The sequence below is a fragment of the Eutrigla gurnardus genome (genome assembly GCF_963514095.1).
Source record: "Eutrigla gurnardus genome assembly, chromosome: 6".
Classification (NCBI taxonomy): Eukaryota; Metazoa; Chordata; class Actinopteri; order Perciformes; family Triglidae; genus Eutrigla; species Eutrigla gurnardus.
Window position 1 is genome coordinate 14105331 of NC_139920.1, and position 23063 is coordinate 14128393.

General features: G+C 41.4%; 3 protein-coding genes across 3 annotated transcripts in view; all 3 read left to right on the plus strand.

Annotated features, from left to right (window-relative positions):
* LOC311014966 (glypican-5-like) overlaps positions 1-13151 on the plus strand; it is a 46587-nt gene extending 33436 nt beyond the window's left edge. Inside the window, exons 10-11 of the mRNA XM_084011941.1 lie at positions 10345-10445; positions 10524-13151. Coding sequence (XP_083868067.1) covers positions 10345-10445; positions 10524-10619 — 197 coding nt within the window. The 3' untranslated portion in view covers positions 10620-13151. The remainder of the gene's footprint in view (positions 1-10344; positions 10446-10523) is intronic.
* Positions 1-23063, plus strand: part of LOC311014876 (G-protein-signaling modulator 2-like) — a 305151-nt gene that overhangs the window by 109860 nt on the left and 172228 nt on the right. The window lies entirely within an intron of this gene.
* Positions 20635-23063, plus strand: part of LOC311014230 (glypican-1-like) — a 33506-nt gene continuing 31077 nt past the window's right edge. Inside the window, exon 1 of the mRNA XM_084010698.1 lies at positions 20635-21193. Coding sequence (XP_083866824.1) covers positions 21043-21193 — 151 coding nt within the window. The 5' untranslated portion in view covers positions 20635-21042. The remainder of the gene's footprint in view (positions 21194-23063) is intronic.

The window sequence follows — 23063 nt, forward strand, 5'->3', positions numbered from 1 at the left end:
TGGGCTGCAGATAGAATAAGGGATGGGTCTTATGAAGGAAATATTCCTCCTCTCTTCCAATTAGTTTTAATTCATCCTTGCGACATGTGGGCTCCGTTAACTACTCACCAGGGACAAGAGAAAGAGGAGGGAGAATAGAAACGGAGGTCGGGTGCCAGGTGAAGTCAGCCAAGAATTAATTTCTTTCTCAAGCCTTTGTTTCATTTATGGGGGCCATTTAACAGTGAGAAGTTATTTTAGTCATGCTGAGACGGGACACACAGCCTATTATTATTTAATTGAAGTCCATTTACATGTTGATCTCCGCCCAGAGCGGGAGATTCATTTGGCAAAAATTGTTCACAGATCAAAGCAAAGGAAAAAGGCAGCCTTCTGAACAGCAGTTAAATGCAGAGAGAAAGTTCAAGCTATGTCTGCCGTTTTCGCAAGAGGGTGAATTCCAGCCAGAAAAGCCCAACATTCTTTGGGGTTTTTCCTCTTACATTGTAGTCGTTTTGTTGTTTTGAAATCAATCTTATACTGAAGGCTAATTTCTATTTTTGGCCATGCAGTATGTGAATAGAAGAAGATACACGCTCATAGACACACAGGTCAAAGGTCGCCATTAAAAGGTTCATAATAACCACCTTTAACCATCAACTGTTTTGTAATTTGACTGATTTGTTCACAGCTAGACGTATAAACACCTGGCTAAGAAGGTTTCTCTGTGGTGGTAACTGATGTCTCCATTTTTCCATGATGCCATGACCACGGCTGGTCATCACACACATTTCTGTCACATGTGACATTAAACACACTCTGTTAAAAAGTTTTTAGCATTCTGCTTTCTCCGTGTAGTCATTTCTCATCCTCCCCTCCCCTTTAATTCACAGAGATTAAATTGATTGATTTTCTTTCTTCGAACCGGCACAATCCCTCTCTTAATGCCCTTTTCCGATCTGTCTGTCTCCCCAGACATATAGCTCGGTCCTACGATGTCAATAATGTAAATGTAATCCCAGCTTCTCTTCTCTTCTCTTGTGTAACAAATGAAATGCTGTGTCATTATAATTGCTCTGCTTCAAACAGGACTGTGGTGTAAGATGCTAAAACCTGTCCATGAGTCACATTAAAACCACTAATGTCAGTAAAGTCTGGAAAGCACCGATCCGTTTCCCCTCAAAAGAAACCTTCATGTACAACACATCAGTATGAAACATAATCCCTTACAGATGTCTTACGGATTCATGTCCTAAAAAGGCAGCTAAACTCTAAGTATGTGCACATACAATGTGTATGTATGCAAGGGAATGTGTGGATGTGTACTCAATCCATGTAACCATGGTTACCAGGTGGTCTGTCCTCCCATGGGTCCTTATTTAATGACAATGAAGGAAGAGAGAGAGGGAGGGAGGGAGACAGAGATGGAGAGATAGAGAAAGAGAGGAGGTGTGGCAGATGTTAAACCATCTCTCTTGGCCAAGCAACACAGGCTTTTGGATTTTTACATTCTCTAATCTTGTTACCTCCTTTGTGTTACAATGCCATGGTCTGGTTAAGCATAGTCTTTTCAATTTGACAGTTAAAATGCTGTCAATATTTTGTTCTTATCACAATCCTGCTCTAAATAATCGACATACAGTAGAATGCTGTACATTGCTGAACCATTTTCTACTTATTGTCTTGCCTCCTCCAAGCATCTCCCCTCCATCCTCCTCTGGCCTCACCCCCCACTTCCCTGGGGCCACATTCACAAAGGCTTTAGAAGCCATTTCATCTAAAAGGGAAAGGCCAGTGTTTTCCACGTTGCCCCTCTGCCCGAGGACAGTTTGATCTGCATTTGTAAGTATCTGTCTAAAGGGAGCCAGAAAAGGCAATAAAAAAGCCTGGCGAGGCTCCGAATCTGCACCCGTGACTATAAAAGTTCCCAGAGCGAGCGTTTGGATCGGTTTGATCAGTGCTGTAAAATGAAACTGCTTTCTTTGTACACACATGCACTGAACATGAGGGTGTAAATATGCTATGAATGCAATCATTATCCCACTAGCATCACTCTGGAAATCTTCTTCCTCTGATGCTTTATCTTCATGTGTAGGATGGAGCAACCCTGTTTCCTACTTATATACAGCTAATGAGGGATATGTATAGGTAGGCACATTTAATAGGATATGTAATGCCGTTTTGAGTTTAGGTTTGGTTTTTTACTAACATAATGATGAAAGTATACAACATTTTTAAAATTTCACCATCAACATAATGTATTTTTTCCACACAAGATGTGCTACTGGAAACTAAAGCATGGTGGTTGGGGTCTTACTTACACACTGGGAAGGTCACGGCTGATTTGAAGCACAAGACAAGACACTCCACTTTTTAATACAGAAATAAGGGAGATATTCTTGTATCCTATTGTTGAATGGATTCATCCTATTCTTCAGTCTATGACCTCCATGATTGTCCTTCTGTGTTTGCATGTTCCAGTGTCAGCGTGGGTTTTGTGAAGGTTCAGCTTCCTCCTACAGACATTTACATTTACATTTACATTTAGGTCATTTAGCAGACGCTTTTGTCCAAAGCGACTTACAATAAGTACATTTGTCAAAAGACATGCATGCTAGTTTAATTGTTGAATCTAAACTGCCCGTATAGGTGTGCATGGTTGTATGCGTATTTAGCTGCTTCGACACTGCCTTGTAGTTGTTAGTATTAAAAGGTAAATAGACAGAATGAGGTTGGGTGAGACAAACTCAGAATGGAGAAACTGGCAAACTGGGGTAGAAATGGACGTTTTGAACAAGTGTTATGTTCACGATCCACCACCAGGGGATATATAATGCTCATTGTTGAGGTGAAGATCGTGATCATATTGAGATATCTTCTTTCCGTGATTATGGCTGAATCTCTGTATGAAACCACCTTATGTGTCAGCCCTGTGATAGACTGCTGATGTAGGTTGTACCCCGCCTCTCACCCAGAGTCAGCTGGGACCGGCTGGAGCCCCCTGCAACCCTATAATTCAAGCTGCACATCTTCAGTAATGAACGGGCTCGCAGCTCAGAGGTTATGGAAGTCAGAACACGTTGTTGGTTTTGGTCTTTTTCAAGGGAATTGTTAACCATAACACAATTATAGAAATATATTCTTAAGCCTGCTCCCTCTGACTTTTGTCTGGTATGAATGAGTGGGAACTGGACCTGCATTTTGGATTGGACAAAAACATCTAGGCAGCAATTAACCATTCCATCAAAATGCATTCTGTCCAAGCAAATGAACAATGTGTATGATCAGTTATTTCGTTTTAATTTGCTCTTTAGCTTTTTCATTTGACTGGAGCTGGTACACACACACACACACACACACACACACACACACACACAAACAGCAAATAGACATCAAGGGGGGAGAAGAAGGAGATAGGGAGGAGCAGATATAGGAGGGGACGATGGGGGGTAACAGTGGGTGCCTAGAGAAAGGGATCTCACAATGATAGAGCTAGCATGCTGTGTGTGTGTGTGTGTGTGTGTGTGTGTGTGTGTGTGTGTGTGTGTGCGTGTGTTCACCATGTGGTGGTTAATAAGCAGTAGCAAAATTATAGATCCTCAGGGCAGGAGATGTGGCTCATTAAAGAATTACACATTCACTTTGCTCTCACCATCTTTCTCATTCAAGGCGTCTTAAGGCTCTCCTTTTGTTCAACCCTCCACGACAGGGAGATAGGAATTGAACTTTACATGAAATGCTGCACATTGGAGAACACCCGCTGAATAACTAAGCTATCAACATACCTGTAACCTCCATCAAGCATCCCCCGTTTTCTTCTGTATTCATGTCCTGGGTTCTCCCTGAATGCCTGTCTCTCAACCAGTTTGCCTCTTCCCTCATCGTTCCCACCCGTCCTCTCCCTGCTTTCCTTTTACACCTGACTGAGTTTGTTCATGCAAATGTGATTTGCCATTATCTGCTCATTAGTGCTCCTCTCTGCAGTGGCGCTGTTATTCCCACACTTGACCTTTATCTCGCCTTCTCTAGCTGCACCTCCAGCTTGACTCCTCGTGTATTTAAATGAGACAACAGACAACACCCCCAGTGGCCCGTGTTGATGTGCAACCTTCAACCAATCACTCTGCCGTCTTCATCCTTTCATCCACTTCCAATCACAGTGCCCTCACTGCGTTCCCGCTGCGGTCTTCAGCTCATTTCCCCCCCTACGTGTTTCCTCCAAAGGTTTTATGATTCCACTGGAGGCTCTACGTAACCTCAGTGAGTGTGACCTTGGGAAGATGCTTGACTGCAAGTCAAACCATTGACTGTTTATTTTCTTTAAAAACAAGCACTAGCCATTAACCTGGACCTTTTAAACACTCTACAGTAAATTTGAGACCAATTCAGGCTGTTATCCACAATCAGTCAATAAAATACTTTTTTTGGAAGATTAGTCAGTTGATTGGCATGATTATGAAGCAAGTCTTTCCCTCTATGACAACACTTTAATAATAATAATCATTTATATTTCAAAAGTGAATACAGTGAGGTTTATAAACACTTATTGTAGATGAGGAACTGGGTGTTGACTGATCTTTCATCATAAATAATTCAACAACACCTGCCTGTGTTGCTATCAAGTTAGAAATTCAGATTTTTTTTAACCACACAATCACCATGGGTGGAGGGACGGTGCTTTGGTCCAGACTGAAATATCTCAAAAACTGTCAAACGCATTGCCTTGAAACTACTTACAGACATTCATGGTTTCCAGATTGTGCACCCTAATGACTTAGCTGATCCCCTGACTTTTCCTCAACATCAGGTCCACATTTGTGGTTTTGAGTGAAAAATCTTAACAACCTTTTGGGTGGATTGCCATGAAATATGGTACACCCATTCATATATCCCTCCAAATCAGTTCTAATCACTTTTCAGTTAAATTTGTCCGAAACTTTTTATGACCTGCAAAGCTGACACATGTTTTATTGATAGTTAGCGAATGTTAGCATGCTAACGTGCTAAGATGGTATGGTGATGAATGGTAAACATTCTACCTGCTTAACTTGGTTGGTTAGCATTTAGCTCAAAGCTATTCTAGAATTAGACTAATGGACACACATGACTTCCTTGGACAACCAGTTGGTAGCTAAAACCAAAGAAAGCCGTCAAAGTAAAACCCAACAAGTCCTATTTCATGCAAATTAAACACTGAATTGACATCTCTGAGTAATCCCTTCAAAATAAGTTATTGTGTGCAGCATTGGAGCTACAAAAAGTTCTCATTCCTTCTCCCTGATTTAAGAAGCATCACTATCACTCACTGTAATAAAGTATAAGCTGACTAAAACGCTTGAAAGCATTGTGGCAAATTACCCACCGGGGACACATTTGATGATTTTAGTATCTATAGATTCTCGTCTGAATGAGTAAGCTGACAAGCGGGCCGGTTTCATAATACTCTGTCTTTAAGTCCATAAATAACACGATGACAGCGTGGAGAATATATTACATTTCAGTGTGTTGGCAGGCTCATTGTGTGTTCAGAAAATAGCTATTATCACTAGTGTGGAGCTATATTGCCACAATATATTTACTATGATGTTCACAGCACAGCGTTATTCCTGTCTTTCCTTTCTTTATCTTTCTTTCCCTCTCAGCTTTTTTATTTTGCTATCATTTTATAATTTGATTCTGATAAGTACTTGCTGAGGGTATAATCCACATTTACCTTTTACCATGCTCTTCCTGCTCTCTCTCTCTCTCTCTCTCTCTCTCTCTCTCTCTCTCTCTCTCTCTCTCTCTCTCTCTCTCTCTCTCTCTCTCTCTCTGTGTGTGTGTGTGTGTGTGTGTGTGTGTGTGTGTGTGTTTCCTCCCTAGGGATCTGAGGCTGAAGTAATGAAATGCTCATTACTGATTCAGCTGGAAATGCTAGGGATACATTTACACGCCTACACACACACACACACACACACACACACACACACACACACACACACACACACACACACACACACACACACACACACACTCCACCTATCCAGACGCTCTTCAAGGTCACCTCTCATCGTGTGTGTACGTGTGTGTGTGTGTGTGTGTACGTGTGTAAGAGAAAGAGCAAGAGGGAGTGATTGTCTGTTGTACGCTTAAATAAATTCAGGAGCAACATGATTGGGCATAATTGGGGCCTAAATTGACAGTTCAGGACAATACACCACAGGCATCTAATATCAAGCATGATCATTAATGCACACACACACACACACACACACACACACACACACACACACACAGACACACAGACAGATGCACCCTTGCTGTCGGTTCACTTTTCAACTCATCAGCTCCGAACTTCCTTTCATCAATCCGTCCACATGGACAAACATACATACAAAAACATACTTTATAACACAGACGCGCGCACACACACACGCACACACACACACACACACACACACACACACACACACACACACACACACCTGAAGTTACCTTCTGAGGCAAGACGAGACAGTACAGGGGTTCCTCTTCCTTTTGTTTAACTCATTAAAATGCATTGATTCAGTTCTGCTTTACACACAGATCAGTCTGATGAAAGCATAACTAACATGCCTCTGTGACACACTGTTTATGGACACACACACACACACACACACAGAATTGCCTGCTGTTATTAGGAAGATGCTGAGTTGTCAGCCGGGTTTTGTTTCAGACGGCAGACTGCAGGAATGCGTGAAATAGAACTAGACACTGTAGTGCAGAGGTCTCTTCTCTTGAATGGGTGTTTTGGGACGCTTGTTATCGTTGAGGCAGTGATGCCAATGTCTGAACATTACAATGAATTACAGCACCACAGGTGCAGATGGTGACTTTGGCTGGATAATCATTAGGAAGCCGAGTATTTAGCTTCCATAATGCAGAAACATCATAAAAAAATCTGAAATATAATATAATAAACCAGCAGTACACCAGCATCGCATATGCTAAAATATCTAGGAAGCTATTGCTTGTTTCCAACAATAGCTCACTTATTAATATTTGAACCAGATGAAAATGTATGTATTTTTCAAAATAAAAGTGTTCAATTCAATAAATTAATGCACTGATCCTTTTGAACAATATATTATTAGTATTTTTGTTGTGGTTGTTGTTGATATAGATTTTAACTTCTAGCACTGAACATGAAAATATCCATAGCTGAGAAAAATAACTGCTTACGAAAAAATACGGTATGTAAAAACAAAAAGAAAGACAAATGCATTCAGTATTTCATTTTCTGTTTTAATTATTTGTATTGACATCACAGGCATAGAAACAGCCTGTTCTAAATCATTTACAATGTTCTTTTTGCAACTCTAAAACACAGTTTTCTTTTTTCTTTTTTTTTTTTACTAAAACGTCTTCACCAAACATGTATGTGTGTGACATTTGAACTGTATGACAGAGAGAGAGAGAGAGTGAGAGAGTGAGAGTGATAGAGAGAGAGTTTCCTCTGCGTCCCCACAGCTCTGATTTATGGCTCTGCTCCACCTGCTTTCAACCCTAACTGTCACCCCTGGGCAAACGCTTCACATGAATCCGATCCCATTTTTATCTTTTTATTCTGGAGGAAAAGTCTCTAAATTCCAAGCTAATGATACAGAGGACACCTTTATTTGCTCGGCGAGGAGAGGATGATGTATCACTGTTGCTCTCCTCTTTAAGACAATGTAACACATGTTTGTCCCTCCTTGTTAACTGTCAGAGTGAGCACGAGTCGAGGTGGATGTCAGCAAATAAGGCTGAAACTGATTCGCAATTGCACTGACCTGGGGTCTGTCAATCTAACAACTTTTTGACAGAATCCTCCATACGTCACTGACACACACACACACACACACACACACACACCTATTGCTCATTCTAGTAAAGGTTAAACTACCCCATGAGTATGACCAGTGACATTGTTCATCAGTCATCCCTGTTGGTGTATACGTGTGTGTGTGTGTGTGTGTGTGTGTGTGTGTGTGTGTGTGTGTGTGTGTGTGTGTGTGTGTGTGTGTCTGTATGTGCACAAGTATTTGCCAATATCCCACATGTGACATGTTCTGGATTGTTGCTAAGAGACAAACGAGCCGAAGGGCATGTAGGCGGAGCCTGCGTTTGCCATCTGCTTTCAGAACACACAGTCACAAGCACAAACATGCATATGCACATGCAACGGAGCCCTTTAAAGTAGGCATGACATTGATTTAAGACTTGAGTCTAATTGTGAACGGTATTGGTTTTGACTTCATAATCATCAAGCAAAAATGTAAGGATTAACTTCCTTTTTCTGTTTTATATCATTTATATATCTTTATTTCCGACAAAACAAGCTTTTGGAAGTATTGTGGAAGTTTTGAATTTTTTCATTAACTAACTAATGAATTCCTAAGTTTGAAAATAATAAGCAGTTTAAAAGAAATAAATGATTGAATTATATGTAATTGCTGCCCTTCTACTGTTCTACAGTGATATTATTAAATATTACATGTATTTGTCATATAATTTTGCCTTTAATCTTCTAAAAACATAATTTCACCAATGTTGCCGTATTTACTTTAAAAAATGAGTGTAACTTACTGAGCTTGCTCTTCATTTCTTGAGAACTATAAGACAAAATAACATAATGTGCTAAAATGTAAACAGCAATAAAAACACGGTGAAGCTCTGTTCCCTAAACAGGTTCAAACCAGATGTGACACAAGGTTTTCATTTCTGGGCGGAGCAGATGCACACAATAAAAGACACACACACACACACACACACACACACACACACACACACACACACACACACACATATTTGAGCCCAGGGTCCCATATTGCTCCACACAGCTATTTGTCAAGAGAGTACACCACACAAGAGAGGACAGATTCCTAATTGGTAAACATTCTGCTGTGAGTAAATCATCTGGATCATCAACACAGACAGTCAAAAACAAAAACACATCATGTGTCTCTGAAATAGATAGTGTCTGTGTCTGTGTTTTGAATTCCTAACATTTTGTATGTGCCTGCATATGTGTGTGTGTGTGTGTGTGTGTGTGTGTGTGTGTGTGTGTGTGTGTGTGTGTGTGTGTGTGTGCGCGCGTGCTTTTATGGGTGTTTTCTGCCTTTCTTCATGTATCTATCATTATGAGATTTAATATTTGTGTGAGTATGTGAACGTTAACAACTCACCTCATTCCTCAGTGACTGAAAGGCTCTTTGTCTATTGTACTGTAGGACAATGCGTTTTCTAAGACAGAATCAGATTTCTGCCCAAGCAGGTGTGTGTGTGTGTGTGTGTGTATGTGTGTGTGTGTGTGTGTGTGTGCGTGTGTGTGTGCATGCACATTAGCCATGGGCAAAGTCTGTCTCCCTAATGTCCTAATCCACTCATTTACCTGAGATTCTCCCATGAGGTGCTGCAGTGCTGCCAACACACACACACACACACACACATGAACACACACATGCACACACACACACACACACACACACACACACACACACACACACACACACACACACACACGCGCGCACACACACACACACACACACACACACACACCTATGTAAATGCATAACATAGCACATGCACATTCAATTTGTGTGTGTGTGTGTTCGGTAATTCATAAATCTTTCAGGTCTAAACAAATAAAATAAATAATGCAAAATTTCAAGCATTCATGAGAATAAAAATCAGAACCAGAAATGACTCCCCAAAATCTTGACTCAGACTGTTAAATTATGAAAGTTTTTATTCATGGGGATACTTCTCAACTCGATTTTTCAAAAATGATTGCAAAGAGCTGATCATACCTCATTGCTTGTAAAACTAGATAAATGAAGTACTGCATTTCCCATGTGGAAGATGATAATCATAATACATGCTTTAATTGGATACGAGATCTTTATTCGTAGAGCACTCGGAGCTTTAATGTGCTTTTCACAGGACGGTAAATAAAAGCCAATAAATATAGAAAGTGCACTTGGGGGTATAAGAATACTGAATGTGATGTTCATATGTTTAGTGTAACCAATTAACGACTAGATATGATGAGCTTACTGCATGAGACACTTCTAATTAATCGGAGTGAGTTGTAACATCACCTGATGTCATTAAAAGTGTGTAAAAAGTGTGAAAATCTCTCGCTTCATCAAACCTACAGAAAGTTAAAAGTGATAGAGAAAGAGAGAGAACAGGAACATGAATAATCCCAGCATCACTGTCTGTTTATAATAAATTCAAATGCACATCATTTAGGTGGGACAGGTAGTGTTGATAAGCTCATCAGATATGACTGTCGCACACAGAAACTCTGCTATACTTGTGTACTTGTACTGCTATCTACTGTCTTTGCCTGCATCTGTTCAGGTCACGAGACAGATGTTGCATCGGGTGGTCATAGTCCAGCGACGAAGGACAGGGCTCCTCCTCGCCGCCCCGTCCGCCCTCATCACCTCTCCCCTCCACAGGTAGGTCGTGTCAGATCCTCCTTTCACATCCCGTCTCTCTTGGACTTCCTATATATTCTCTTTCATGTTCTCCGTCAGGTGGCTGTTCAAGGCTCAGCACACACCTCGTCTGTCGCACCTCTGACCCTGGCGACCCTGCTGCTCCTACTGCTGTCACCATGGGAACACCGCTGATATCCGAGAGACGGTCTGACGGAGACAAAAAAGACTGAGAGACGACCACAGACGTACTGTGGCCAAGTTGAGTATTTGGAGTTTCTGTGAGCACAGGTCGACCACTCTGATTGTTTTGTATTTTTTCGGGTGGGACACGCTATGGGTTCGTCACAGTTGCAGGTGCACTGTATGCATTCTTCTGTTACCTGTACTGACCTCTACATGTGTTTGTTTATGTGTATTTAACTCATAGGATAGATTGCACAGCACTACTGACTTTTTGAAGAGAGATGTAAATACAAATATATATATATTATATATTTATATAAAGAATTCCTATAGATACAAATGGCTTGACGTGTAAATAGAGATTAATATAGAGCAGAGCAGAGTGACTTGGACGTTGAGGGGTGTTTTGTTTCGTTTGACCTTTTGCATTATGTTTCCCACACGGAGGGCTGATACGTAATGAGGCCTTCACTGTAGGAGCAGTGTACTTATCGCGAAGGCACACTTGTAAGGACGCATTGATGTTGAGGAGAACACAGGGTAAAAACAACCTATTACGTGATACTTCAGGCCTGAGTCTGTGCAGATTAAAGCCCATCCTGCATTTTTTTCAATGCTGCAGTAAATTTGTGAGTAAAATTGAGAGGAACTGTGCAACACTTCCTAAAAAAATTTAATTTCTCCCAATATGACTCTTTAATAGCTGCCAAGAAACGGTGTCCTCTGCTAGTTTGACATTTCTACTCATATAGTACCTTTTGCTGTCTTTATTGTAGTTGTGGGAAAACTGAGTTGAGGCTATTTTCTTCTTAAGCTGTACAGGATGCAATTGTAAAAGCACTACAGGAAGGGATGTAAAAGCTTCCATTTCAACGTGGATTTCACTGCCACATCCTTAGTTGGCAGAAAGGTCTGTTAAAAATAGTATAAAAAAATTATTCTAAAACATAAGAAGCAGCTAATACAAGAAACGACTAAATGTGGCCCGCATGTAAGAGCAAGAAGACAAAATCATCTGCCTGAACAATGGATAATTTGACATCTCGTTGTCACATGCAAACACTGAACTGTCACAGTGATTTTCAAAGGCTGATAGTCTCCAAATATATTAATAAAAATCAGCATTAATGAGATGATATTTAAGATATCCAATAAAAATACCACGTTTTTAAGGCATTTTCTGGGTCTGGCATGTGATACAGCCTGTCTCTGTATGCAGTGTATATAATAGGTGGAGCATCAGGAGAGTAACCAGAGTACAGCTGAGCCCAGATGCAAACATGTGAATAAACTGTATGTTAATCATGTTAATCAGGACCATCAAGTCCTCTGTGTTGAATCCCAAACCCCCCAAACTGCACGCAACAGCAGGACAGACAACTGGAATACTGATTAATACGTTCAAAACCAACCAGCAGAGCGATGCTGTGTGCATTTCTATCGGCTCCTGTCTGACTTTCGCCTCACAATTTGGTCTCATCGCCTTTTGAAAACAGCAGAACTCTAAGATAAATCTATTCTATTCATGAAGCGACGTGACTGACAGTTGAGACCAGTTAAGAGATACCATTAAAAGCTTGTGTGGGTGTGAGTTATCTGGGCACTGAGCCCACATATATTGTAAGCTAGGAGGATGCTTTTGCAACATAATCTGTCAAATGTGTGCTATTATTTGATTACGATTTAAACGTCATCCACAAATAAGATGAGTTCTTGGATTGGAGCCAACCCCTTCCCTTTTTCACGGCTCTTGCAACCTACATAAACAAAAACACAGACACATACCAATGCATGTACAGATAAGGCAATAATAATAATAATAATAATAATAATAATAAAATGGTATCTCAACCTGGAGTTATACCAGGGTGGGCTATTGGCAGCAATATTGGAGTTTTGAAAAATGTAAAAAAAAAAAAATCTGTATGCATTTTTTATGCTTATAAACTTGCGAAACAAAAATAATGAGGATGTGCAGCTCTCTTGGGTTATAATTCAACAGGATATTGATCATCTGATGTTGCAAGTCCTCCTCACCTTTAACTGCTCTCCGTGGATAATGTTGAGAAATATTTGCAGTGAATGAAGTGTGAATCTTGTCAGTGCATATTTGTATATGAGACCGAACAATGTTTTTCATATCGAGCATTGAAGTGACGTTCCGCTGTTCCTCTAGCTCTGTGTTGTTAGAATGGTTCTCAGCATGGGTGTTGAGGCACACTGGTGTGCCACGGAGGGAGCTATGCTGTGTGTCAAAGAAATGTAATTCAATGTACTTTATCAAGGTTTAACAGCTCTTTTTTGTGTAGAAACCTTTATTTTGTATGTAGCAGCATGCAGGAACACTATAGGACGCAACGAGCGACCGGTCAGCTACAGTAGTATGGTTTCTCTCCTCACGCTCTGAAAACCACTGTGCTAATTGAATAAACTAAACCGGGGACTCTCATGTGAACCATTAATAAACCTCCTGTAATACACCGTGTCCTGCTACTCTGTTGTGTCATTAATCTTCAGCTTAATATCCTCGGCAATAAATTGTTTTCAAATACATACTGGACTTTGTATTTTATATATCGTGTGACATTCGCAGCGTAAGAAAACTGTTTAAAATGTCAAATAATGACAATTTGAATTTTCTTGAATTGAAAAAATGTATATGATAGCAAATGAAATATGACACAGAATAGTGATCTCTTTTTTATATGTAATAGAGTAGAGAATTATCAGTGTATTTTACCATCAGAACATCCACCATTTATGTGTTGATAAAATGGGTTTGGATAGCAGTTTGGTGCCATCAGACCTTTATGTGTACATGTATATGGGAACGCAGCTGCAGCTCTTTGGCCTCTGGCCCTTTGAGAGATTACAGTGATTGGATTGGCATGCAGGAAGTTGGCACAGGTCGCCTGGTTGGCACAGGAAAGTGCCAGGGGATGATGGGAAATAAAGACATCATTGAATGCAAATTGCAATAGAGAAGACGGCAGACAGCGAAAGAAAGAGAGCACAAAGGAGGAAGACTGTGAGAAGGAGGAGTGTTCCCATTACTCACCCTGATGTTGGCACAGTTTTGTCCCACCCATACATTCTGTTTCAGTGTGAAAATGTCTCAAGATGTCTTAAAATGTAATATTTTACTGTTTTTTTTAACTCGTTGGTTTATCATTTTCTTTTCATTCACCCGAATGGTCTTGTTATTCCTGGAGGATGCAGAGTGGAAGCAAACTTCTGATGCACTTCAGCCAAAGAGAGCAAAAGGCCAGTATACTCCTCTCAGCCCCGAAAATACAGGAAGAGACATAAGAGACTGAAAAGTAGACCTCCAGTAAGACGAGAGGTAACGGGGTGAAACCAGGATGAATGGGAGTTCACAGACGGAGAGAAGGAGCAGGCAGGGGATTTGCAGGACGTTGTTTCAACAAGCTGGTGAGGTCGCTCTGCTGAATAATATCCTCCGTCTGTGCCAGCACTAATGAAATCAGAGCTCTGATTATTTTAACCCTGTCCCAGGGTTATAATTCATGTGTGTGTGTGCTATTTAAATCGTATTTATTTTCCTATCCCTGCCAGTGTTTCGAGCCTTCGAGACACACATTATATCAGATTACTCACTGTGTACATGTTGCAGCTCCAAATGGTTTTATAGCTGTTAGTAGCTAAAAAAAAACGTGGCGAAAGGCTTTCTATGTATAGAGCCACGACGCCCAGGAAGCCCACCTGCCTACCAAAACAACACAATTTGATTTACTATTGATTTATAAGGCTGTGACACAACTATAAATGTCAAATAAGGAAATGCATGCCCCGCACTAGACACAGTTTATTTGTAAAGCTATCTATCATGGGTTGTTTATTTTCATATTTACACAAACTCAATCTCTAGTTCACGTCAGTACTTGTCTATACCGAGGAACCTCAACCAGAATTGGGAACAAGCTCTGTTTTCCTTTAAACGGTACTGGCAAACATCCCATCTCTTATCCCTCAGGTGTTCAAATAATATTTGATAATATATCACTCACTCTAATTGTGAATGTGAGATCTCCATTGTTTGCTAAAACTTCTAGGTGTATGAAAGCAACTTGAATATCAGTAACTGCTGTTGGAATGCGTATGGCCGTGGTGTGACTGATTGTGGATTAGGTGTTTAGGATTTTATAAACCCTGAAAGCGGATGAACTTCACAGTGGTTGGCGGCCTCCTTATCCTCGGCCTGTGACACCATCATGGAGCAGCTCTGGTGAAGCAAACAGGGATTAAGTGTATTGCTGACAGACACACTTTGTCATCAGTTAGTTTCTGTGTGAAAAGAACTTAACTCACATATGATCCCAATCGCCATGCTCTAAACCACTGATTGTTTCTGAGAAGTAACCTCTACACATGCAGCATATACAGAGCAACCTTATCATACATGTGAAATGTGACATTTCTGGCCACCTGATGAATGTAAGTCCAATATTCACACTAATTTTAGCTCTGTTTTTGGTCTGCACCAACTCCTGAGGAGAATATCTGGCTCTTTAGCTGCTAAATGCTCTATGATGTTCATAACCCAGTCTCTAACTGGCTGCTGTGTGGTAGCTGGCGGTAACGTATGGTGGGTTTTTAATTTTTTTCCCAGACTGAACCAACTCAATAGAGGTGCGGGCTGTAAAACCAAAGGGATGAGCTGAAAGGTGCAATAAATTTAAGAGCTCAGATAAAAGCCCTGTGATCTGTTTCTGCAGGTCCATCATCACAAGTGGGAGTTAAACAAAGTTATTACAATCGTGAGGTTGACATATCAGTAACAGATTGCATAGCAATACTTTTGATATTTGTTGAGACATTTCAATTAAAACCACAAATGTCATCCTCATGGTGGCAGGAGAGGAAAAATCAGGGATTACTAAAGTCAGTCATTACAGAGGCAGAAATCTCAAATCACTTAGCGGATTTGAATAATTTTGTTCAGTTCAAAGCTCTTGAGAATATCTGAATATCAGAACATACTGGGCTTTTTGGGGAAGAAGGGGTTTAAAGAGACAGCTGAATTTTAGACAGAGGATGAATACAGGTATATCCAGACAGACAGTATGATAAAAAAATATATATTTTAACATGTTTTTTTTTTGTTGCAGTAAAGCCTGTAAACATGTTTGAGTAAAAACCCCAATCCTGAATCCTGAAATCCTGAAAATGAGCATGAATCACTGGCAACACAGCTCTCAGTTATGAGTTAGTGTAGCTCTGCTGCTAAAAGCTGGACGATTCTGTCTTGAAGATTCAACATGTAATTCAGTTTGGACCAAAGCAGTGGACAGGACCAACAACCACGCTGCTAGCTTAGTTAGCACGCTACGATCTCCCTCGTCTGTTCCCTCACGTCTACACTAACGCTAACTGACTTTGGCCTTCAGCATTTAGTTCATGCTGATTTTTCAGGTTGAAGCAGGTTGACGATGATTTGGATGCCATCCAGTCGTTCTCTCCCACGCCATGATGTCAGTTTATATTGGCTACGGCCCAGAAAGTTATTACAATGTCATCATAATTTGTTGTAGGTAAAGTAGCTTCATGATATCTGCGGCCCGCTGATTGTTCAGGCCTGCTACTGCAGATGCTTACCTGTTAGCCAAGAGTGAAGGAAGTACGTGTCATGTGGACTCACACACTCATAGAGACACTGAGTAGAACAGAAATATACTACACGAACACATTACAGGTCGCAGCGGGCTAAGCTGCCTTGTCTTTCATTATTTTTCTCCCTGACATCTTCATGCTCTGATGCATATCAGGCATGCACTGGAAAATCCTGCATGAGGCCCTGAGATGTAGCTGCATGATACTAAAAGGCTACGTGAGTGTGTGTGTGTGTGTGTGTGTGTGTGTGTGTGTGTGTGTGTGTGTGTGTGTGGAGAACAAGGAGCAAAGGATAGATGAAACTGACAACATTTAGACGTGGTTGGCTCAGTGGCCTGTGCCAACGCTGTCATCCTGCACAAATATGGTGCCAAAGCGAAAGTTGAGACAACACTTACTTGTATTCAGACAGTATCCACATTGTTGCAGGAATTAACAACCTTATTATTTGACAAATATCAGTTCAAACCAGTTTCCAGCCACACCTAATACTTTTGTTGACCCGGATTTCAGTTACATTTTCCTTGAATTTGCGATGGATCATATCAACATTTATTTTTTTTAAATGATCAGTTTAAAACTAGAGGAGCTTGTGCGATGGGATCACAACAACGTTTGGCAACGTCGAATCAGGCAAAGGGTCTAAAAACTTCCAACCCTTACTTCCAGCCTGCTTTCTCTTTGAACTCGACCCTCATTTGGATCTCAACTACACAACTGCAAAGTAGCGTTAGTGCATCTTGCTAACATCACGCTATCGTGTCTACAGACCTTGCAACGTGGTCGTTCATGCTAGAGTTTCTATCTCCAGGACCACATTTTGCCATGATGACACACTTACGAGCAATGTGAGAATCACTGTTGGGATTGGTAAAAAGATTTGCTTCCAAAATTGTGGCTTCCTGCAACAGAATGATGCCATTCTTTCATTTGAAGAGAGTCTGAAAGTAAAGCTGGTATTTGACGATACTGAAGATAGTCATCATGCTCACTCTCTCTCTCTCTCTCTCTCTCTCTGTGAACTGATATAAAAAGTGCTTCTCCTGGAGGGCTTAAGTGGATTTATTTATTTTTATGTTTAATGCATTAATCTTAGTGGTAGTTAGCCTGCCAAGGCGGTAAATCATTGCCTGGATTAACACTTGCCCTGATATCACACTAAAGGTGTGTATGGTGCGGAGCAGATGATGTGAAAGTGGGGCTCTAGTTTCTCTTTGAATGAGCTAAACCACGCAGGTGTGTCCTTTGGTTGACCTGCAGGTTTTTGGCTGAACCTTTTGTTCTAAAATAAGATGTTCCCAGCCAAAAACAAATCTCGTCTTTGACCTGGAAGTTGTCCTCAAACAGACAACAAAGTAGCTGTTGACTCGGGTAAATTCCATGATACTTCATTTTAGAGTAGAAGTTGTGAAATTCTTCGTCATTTCAAGATGGACAACTGCCAAACGTGTGTTCGGTTAGTAATAAATAAAAAGGTCCGTGCTTCAACATGTTCAGGCTGCTGAGATTTTACACCTTTCAGTGAGGTTTGTTGTTTGTGTAGGCAGTGATTAATGACGACCTGGACCAAATACCAGGTAAACAACGAGCGGTCACATGATTAAGCTCAACTTTTCCAGTTGATGAGGAAAATCTGAGTGCTTTTTGTCGAAAGTACAAGTGTAAATATCAAGTCAATGATGATTGATTGTGTTTCAGAGGCCTTTTTACATGCTGGCCCACTGACACACTATCAGGACTTAGGACTTAGCGGTTCACCTAAGTCCACCAAAGGCCAGTATTACCAATAATACCTCTGCTTTTCCTACTATAGCGAATCACAATGTCTGCTGTGGATCGAACATGTTTGGTGAGGATTTTATAGCTTTATTTCCAAGTCAACAACACTGAACAGGAAATGAAGGAAGACATGACACGTCCAAAGGGCAGGAGTGGGACTGGGGACCTCAACATTGCACCCATATGTGATTGCTGAGCATCTTATTACAACTATGGGTGTTGATGTAACCTCCTCCACTCTTCTGGCAAAGCGTTGCTCACACTCAGCCAAAAGAGCATTAGTGAGGTCCAGTACTGATGTTGGCTGATCAGTCCTGGCTCGCATTCAGGTTCATCCCAAAGGTGTTGGGTGTGATTGAGGTCAGGGCTCTGTGCATGCCAGTTAAGTTCTTCTACACCAAACGTGTCTTTATAGATCTGGCCTTGTGCACGGGGACGTTGGCAAACACAAAAGGCACAAACTGTTGCTAACTATGCTGCACATTAATAGCAACTAAAGGGCCTGTCACAAACTGTGAAAAGCAGCCCCTGATAAGGATGTCCACATACTTTTAGGCATATAATAGATGTTCCCGTCCGGAGCCTTAGGTGAGGGGACTCGTCATGAACTTGTCATGTATGTTCAGTAAAAGGACACTGGTGTTTTACTGTCTTCAGTGTTACATGGTTCCTCACACACTACTAAAAATCTAATTGTGAATATTGTGATAAACAATTAGAGAGTAAAATTTTGGAATTAAGTACATTTTCTTAGAAGATGTCTCTTCTGTATCTAATGTCTTGTTCCTAGAAATGAAAATGAGAATTAAATAGGCCTATCATTGTTATACTGACATTTTTTACAATGCCTTTGCAATAGTAGTTATACTACAGAATCAAAACAAGCTTTTGCACAGTGTATATCACATAGTGGACAATCATGATAGCGTAAATATTAATCTGAGAGTGCATCGTTAATTTACACAAGGCTTTTTTCCCAGCTTCTTAAATTGTCCGTGCCGCCCATTTCTTTCTCTTCTCCACCACCTTTTTTTTCGTTTCAACATTTTCCCGTTTTCTCTGTGTAACTTCAGAGGGAAGTCAGTGATATTTTAATGGCAAATGTCAATATATGGTGGCGACGCCCATGATGTGCGGCATCCATTATTATTCATTTGCATGCCTTAACCTTAGTCCAAAGCATTAAAAGTGCTGTTACTTTCAGACTCCTCTACTACATCTAATTCAAATGATATTATATATCCTTTGTGGAATTAATTTCACCTTTAATTTGATTTAATTTCAGCTATATTTCTGAGGTGTGAGTAGGATGTCTGGGCTGCCGGTGACCTTTCCCGGGCAGCCTTTGGACTCAGCACTGTTGAAGGATGAAGGAACAGCTTCATCGTTCCGTTCACCAAACCTGCCAGAGCAAGGCACTGAATCCTCACCGGCTGCTGATTTCCCTGCAGGGATACATAGTGTGTCTGCAGCTTTGTGTGAGTCAGGCTTTGTTTTCAGATTGTTTTTTTCTTTCTCTCCATGTGTGCAGAAGAAAAGATTTCCTTGAATCTCAAATCCTGACCTCCATGTATGAGGGTCTGCGGGGAGACATTTGACTGATATTGCAATTTTGCAGGCTGACTGTCGTAGAAGAATAATTCAGTCAGGATCCCTTTCAAACTCCCTGCCTGATGAACATCTTTTAAATCACTTCTCAAATGATTGTTACATGATTGTCATTAACGTGACAGTTCTAATGTGTATTATTTATTGTATTTGTTTATTTCACAATCATCATCATATTTTACTATTTTACTATTGACATGATTTGATTTAGTTTTAGTTTAGAAATAAACTAATCTACTCCATCTTCATCTACTCCATTAAAAAAAACAATTATTGATGGATTATATTTAAAATAGCTGGCATATATCAGAAAGGACGCCTGAATTTTGAGATGTTATGGACAACACAACATGTAGACTGTATGAACGAAAGTCATCGTTAGACTTTTCCACTCATTAAATTTGATAAATGTAGTCATTATTTGTGATTTATTATATTTTTCAGACTTCATTTCGAGGATAGCATGTAGCAATGATGAACCCAATATGTACTCTGTCATTTTCAATTGATGAGAATAAACATTATACATATTTGATGGGGAATCCCTGGATTATCATCCTTCTACACTTCCCCGCCTGATAACAGGTCCTGCAGGTGGCGCTGTTTAGGAACCCTGCTCCTTGCAGCAGAGGACGCACTCACACACACAAAGAGAGAGAGAGAGAGAGAGAGAGAGAGAGAGAGAGAGAGAGAGAGAGAGAGAGAGCATCAACACACTCCCTCAAACACTCATTGTCCCAAAGCCTGGAAAGAGGGATTTACCGGGCGCTTCTTCTCCTGTCGGGCTCCTCACGTACAACAACGGGCTCCGCTCTTTTGTTCAAACCGGCTGATTTGCATTGACATTAACGGGTTGGCTGCGCGTGGTGGATCTGCACCGGTTTTGACTGAGCGACACCTGCTCTCTCTCTCTCTCTCTCTCTCTCTCTCTCTCTCTCTCTCTCTCTCTCTCTCTCTCTCTCTCTCTCTCTCTCACACACACACACACACACACACACACACACACACACTCTCTCCTTTCCTCTCTTTGTCTCTGACATATCTGCAGCCCACAGCCAGCAGCAGCGCTGAAGAGGAGAAGAAGAAGAAGGAGGAGGAGGAGGAGGAGGAGCGGGGTGTACCTGACACCTACAGCCGCGCGTCGCAGCTCTTCCTCCGCAGAAACACCCCGGACCTGCCCGCAAAGGGTGCCTTCCTCTGTTGCCGGGTTACTTTACCGGAGCTCTGTGCAGTTTGAACGGGGGACGCATCTTCTGCTGACACGCTGAAAACTCTTAAAAAAAGAAAAAAAATAGCAACACAACAGTGAAGACAGGGGGACTTCATTCCGCTTCATTCGGACCAGAAATCTTCAGGATTTTCCGACTGACTGTAAGAATAAAAGAAAGAGGAGAGAAGGAGTACACTTCCGAAGATGCGTGTCCCGGTGTTCCTGTGTGCTTTGCTGTGTCTGTCCGCAGCACCGGGCCCGGTGGCCGGGGCGGACCGAACCTGCACCGACCTGCGGCAGTTCTACAGCGGCAAAGGGTTCACCCTAGCAGACGTGCCCCAGACAGAGATCTCCGGTGAGTACAAGGAAAAACACACACACACACACACACACACACACACACACACACACACACACACACACACACACGCACACACGCACACACACACGACTCCATGCACTTCACTATTTAGTAAGTTTTTATAATCAGGATTAAAAACACGTTTTGCTTACTCAAACATAACAGCATATTATGATATAATGTTCTCAATGATGAGTTTTCTCCCATCACTTTCTTTTGTTGTGGGATCTCCTACCTATGGTAACAGTATATAGGGGTGGTGCATTGTGAATAAACATGCACTTGAAGCTTTTTTTTGAAAGCCAAGTTTTGAGTTGGATTCATTTATTTCATCATTCCAACATGCAGGTGTGTATATCTCAGTTTATGGGTCTCTATTCTGTTCATACAACCTTTATTTTCCCATTTCCCTCGCTGAACAATGTGCCCATCATAACCGGGGGGGCTTCCAGTCTGATGCTGTCCTGCACATCTCTGTCCGTTCTGGGGGTGTTGTTATTGTCTGCTGAAGGATTGCGGGTGGGTGTCAGCCATGTGTCTCATGGACATATTATGGTCTTTTCAGGGCATTAATGGTGTTTTACTGCTGTTTGCACTGCAGGTGAACAGCTTTTAATTCACAACTACAGAGGAGGATATAGATTAGCTTTCTCCTCGTGGCTGCTGTAACTCCATGTTGAAAAGCACTAATGTGTTCTGGGGCATTTTTCATTGTCTGCTCTGCTCTGGACTGCAGGTGGTGTGTGTGTGTGTGTGTGTGGGTGTATGTGTGACTCAGTTAGATGCTGAAATGGCCTCTTTTTACCATTTGCATAAACTAATAATTTAGGCTAGCCCGGGGCAACGTGGAATAACAAGTACAGCTCAGCAGGCTCGCAGTATAACCTGCAAAGTTGGAGAGAGAGAGTAAGATTCGGGATGGTTATTTTGTTCTTTTGTTTCATCATGGTACCCTCTGTTGTCAGTCAGCCAGCTAGCCAACCATTCAAGCAATCATGTCTTTAATCAATCACTCATTTACCCAGCCAGTCAATTAATCAATCAGCTCGGCACCCACTCAGTCGACCAGACATCGCACGTAAAACTCTGTGAATCTTATTCCTGCAGTCGCCACTCTTCACACACTCTGATTAAACTGTCCGGGCCTTGAGGAAAGTGCAGATGGAAAATGTGGAAATTGAGTGCTTTCTCCCCTTTTAGGCAATCAGCTGACTCCCTGTCCTTCCTGCATTTCACCTATGTGAAGAGGAGAGGATGAAAGAGAGTTGAGGTGTGCGTGTGTGCTCGGCGTGTGTGATCTGAAGGTCATTTTATGTGGCGTCAATGAAAATAGTCTAGTATGGGTGAGTGAGTTATTACATTGCGTGTGTGTGTGTGTGTGTGTGTGTGTGTGTGTGTGTGTGTGTGTGTGAAATAGAGGCTGAGAAGCATTACGAGAGTGAGCCAAAGAAAGGTGGAGACAGAATCAGACAGCGCTAGAAAAAAGAGAAAGAGGCAGCGAGGTGGGTTGACAGAGCAAGTGAGTCACTCAAGGTCTCTGTCAGACCCGACACGAATCTCTCCCTCCCTTTCCATTAAAAACTCATCTTTTATTGACAGATGAAAAACACAATGCTTCAGTCACTTGGACCTTGATCTGCTCTAGTTATTTGAGCAAGAGTTCTTCCTTCCCAGAATCCATTAAAAAAACTGACAAGCAGATAGGGACATGGGCCCTTCAATCTTTCTCATCCCAGAGACCCAAGGTTAGTAAATTTAGCTTTTTTCCCGCTCAGGGAGACACTGGTCGACCGAGGTTCCTCATATGAAATACCTTTTGGGGCTCATGCTTGCTCCTGGAATGCTGATTCACTCAGTTTGATTC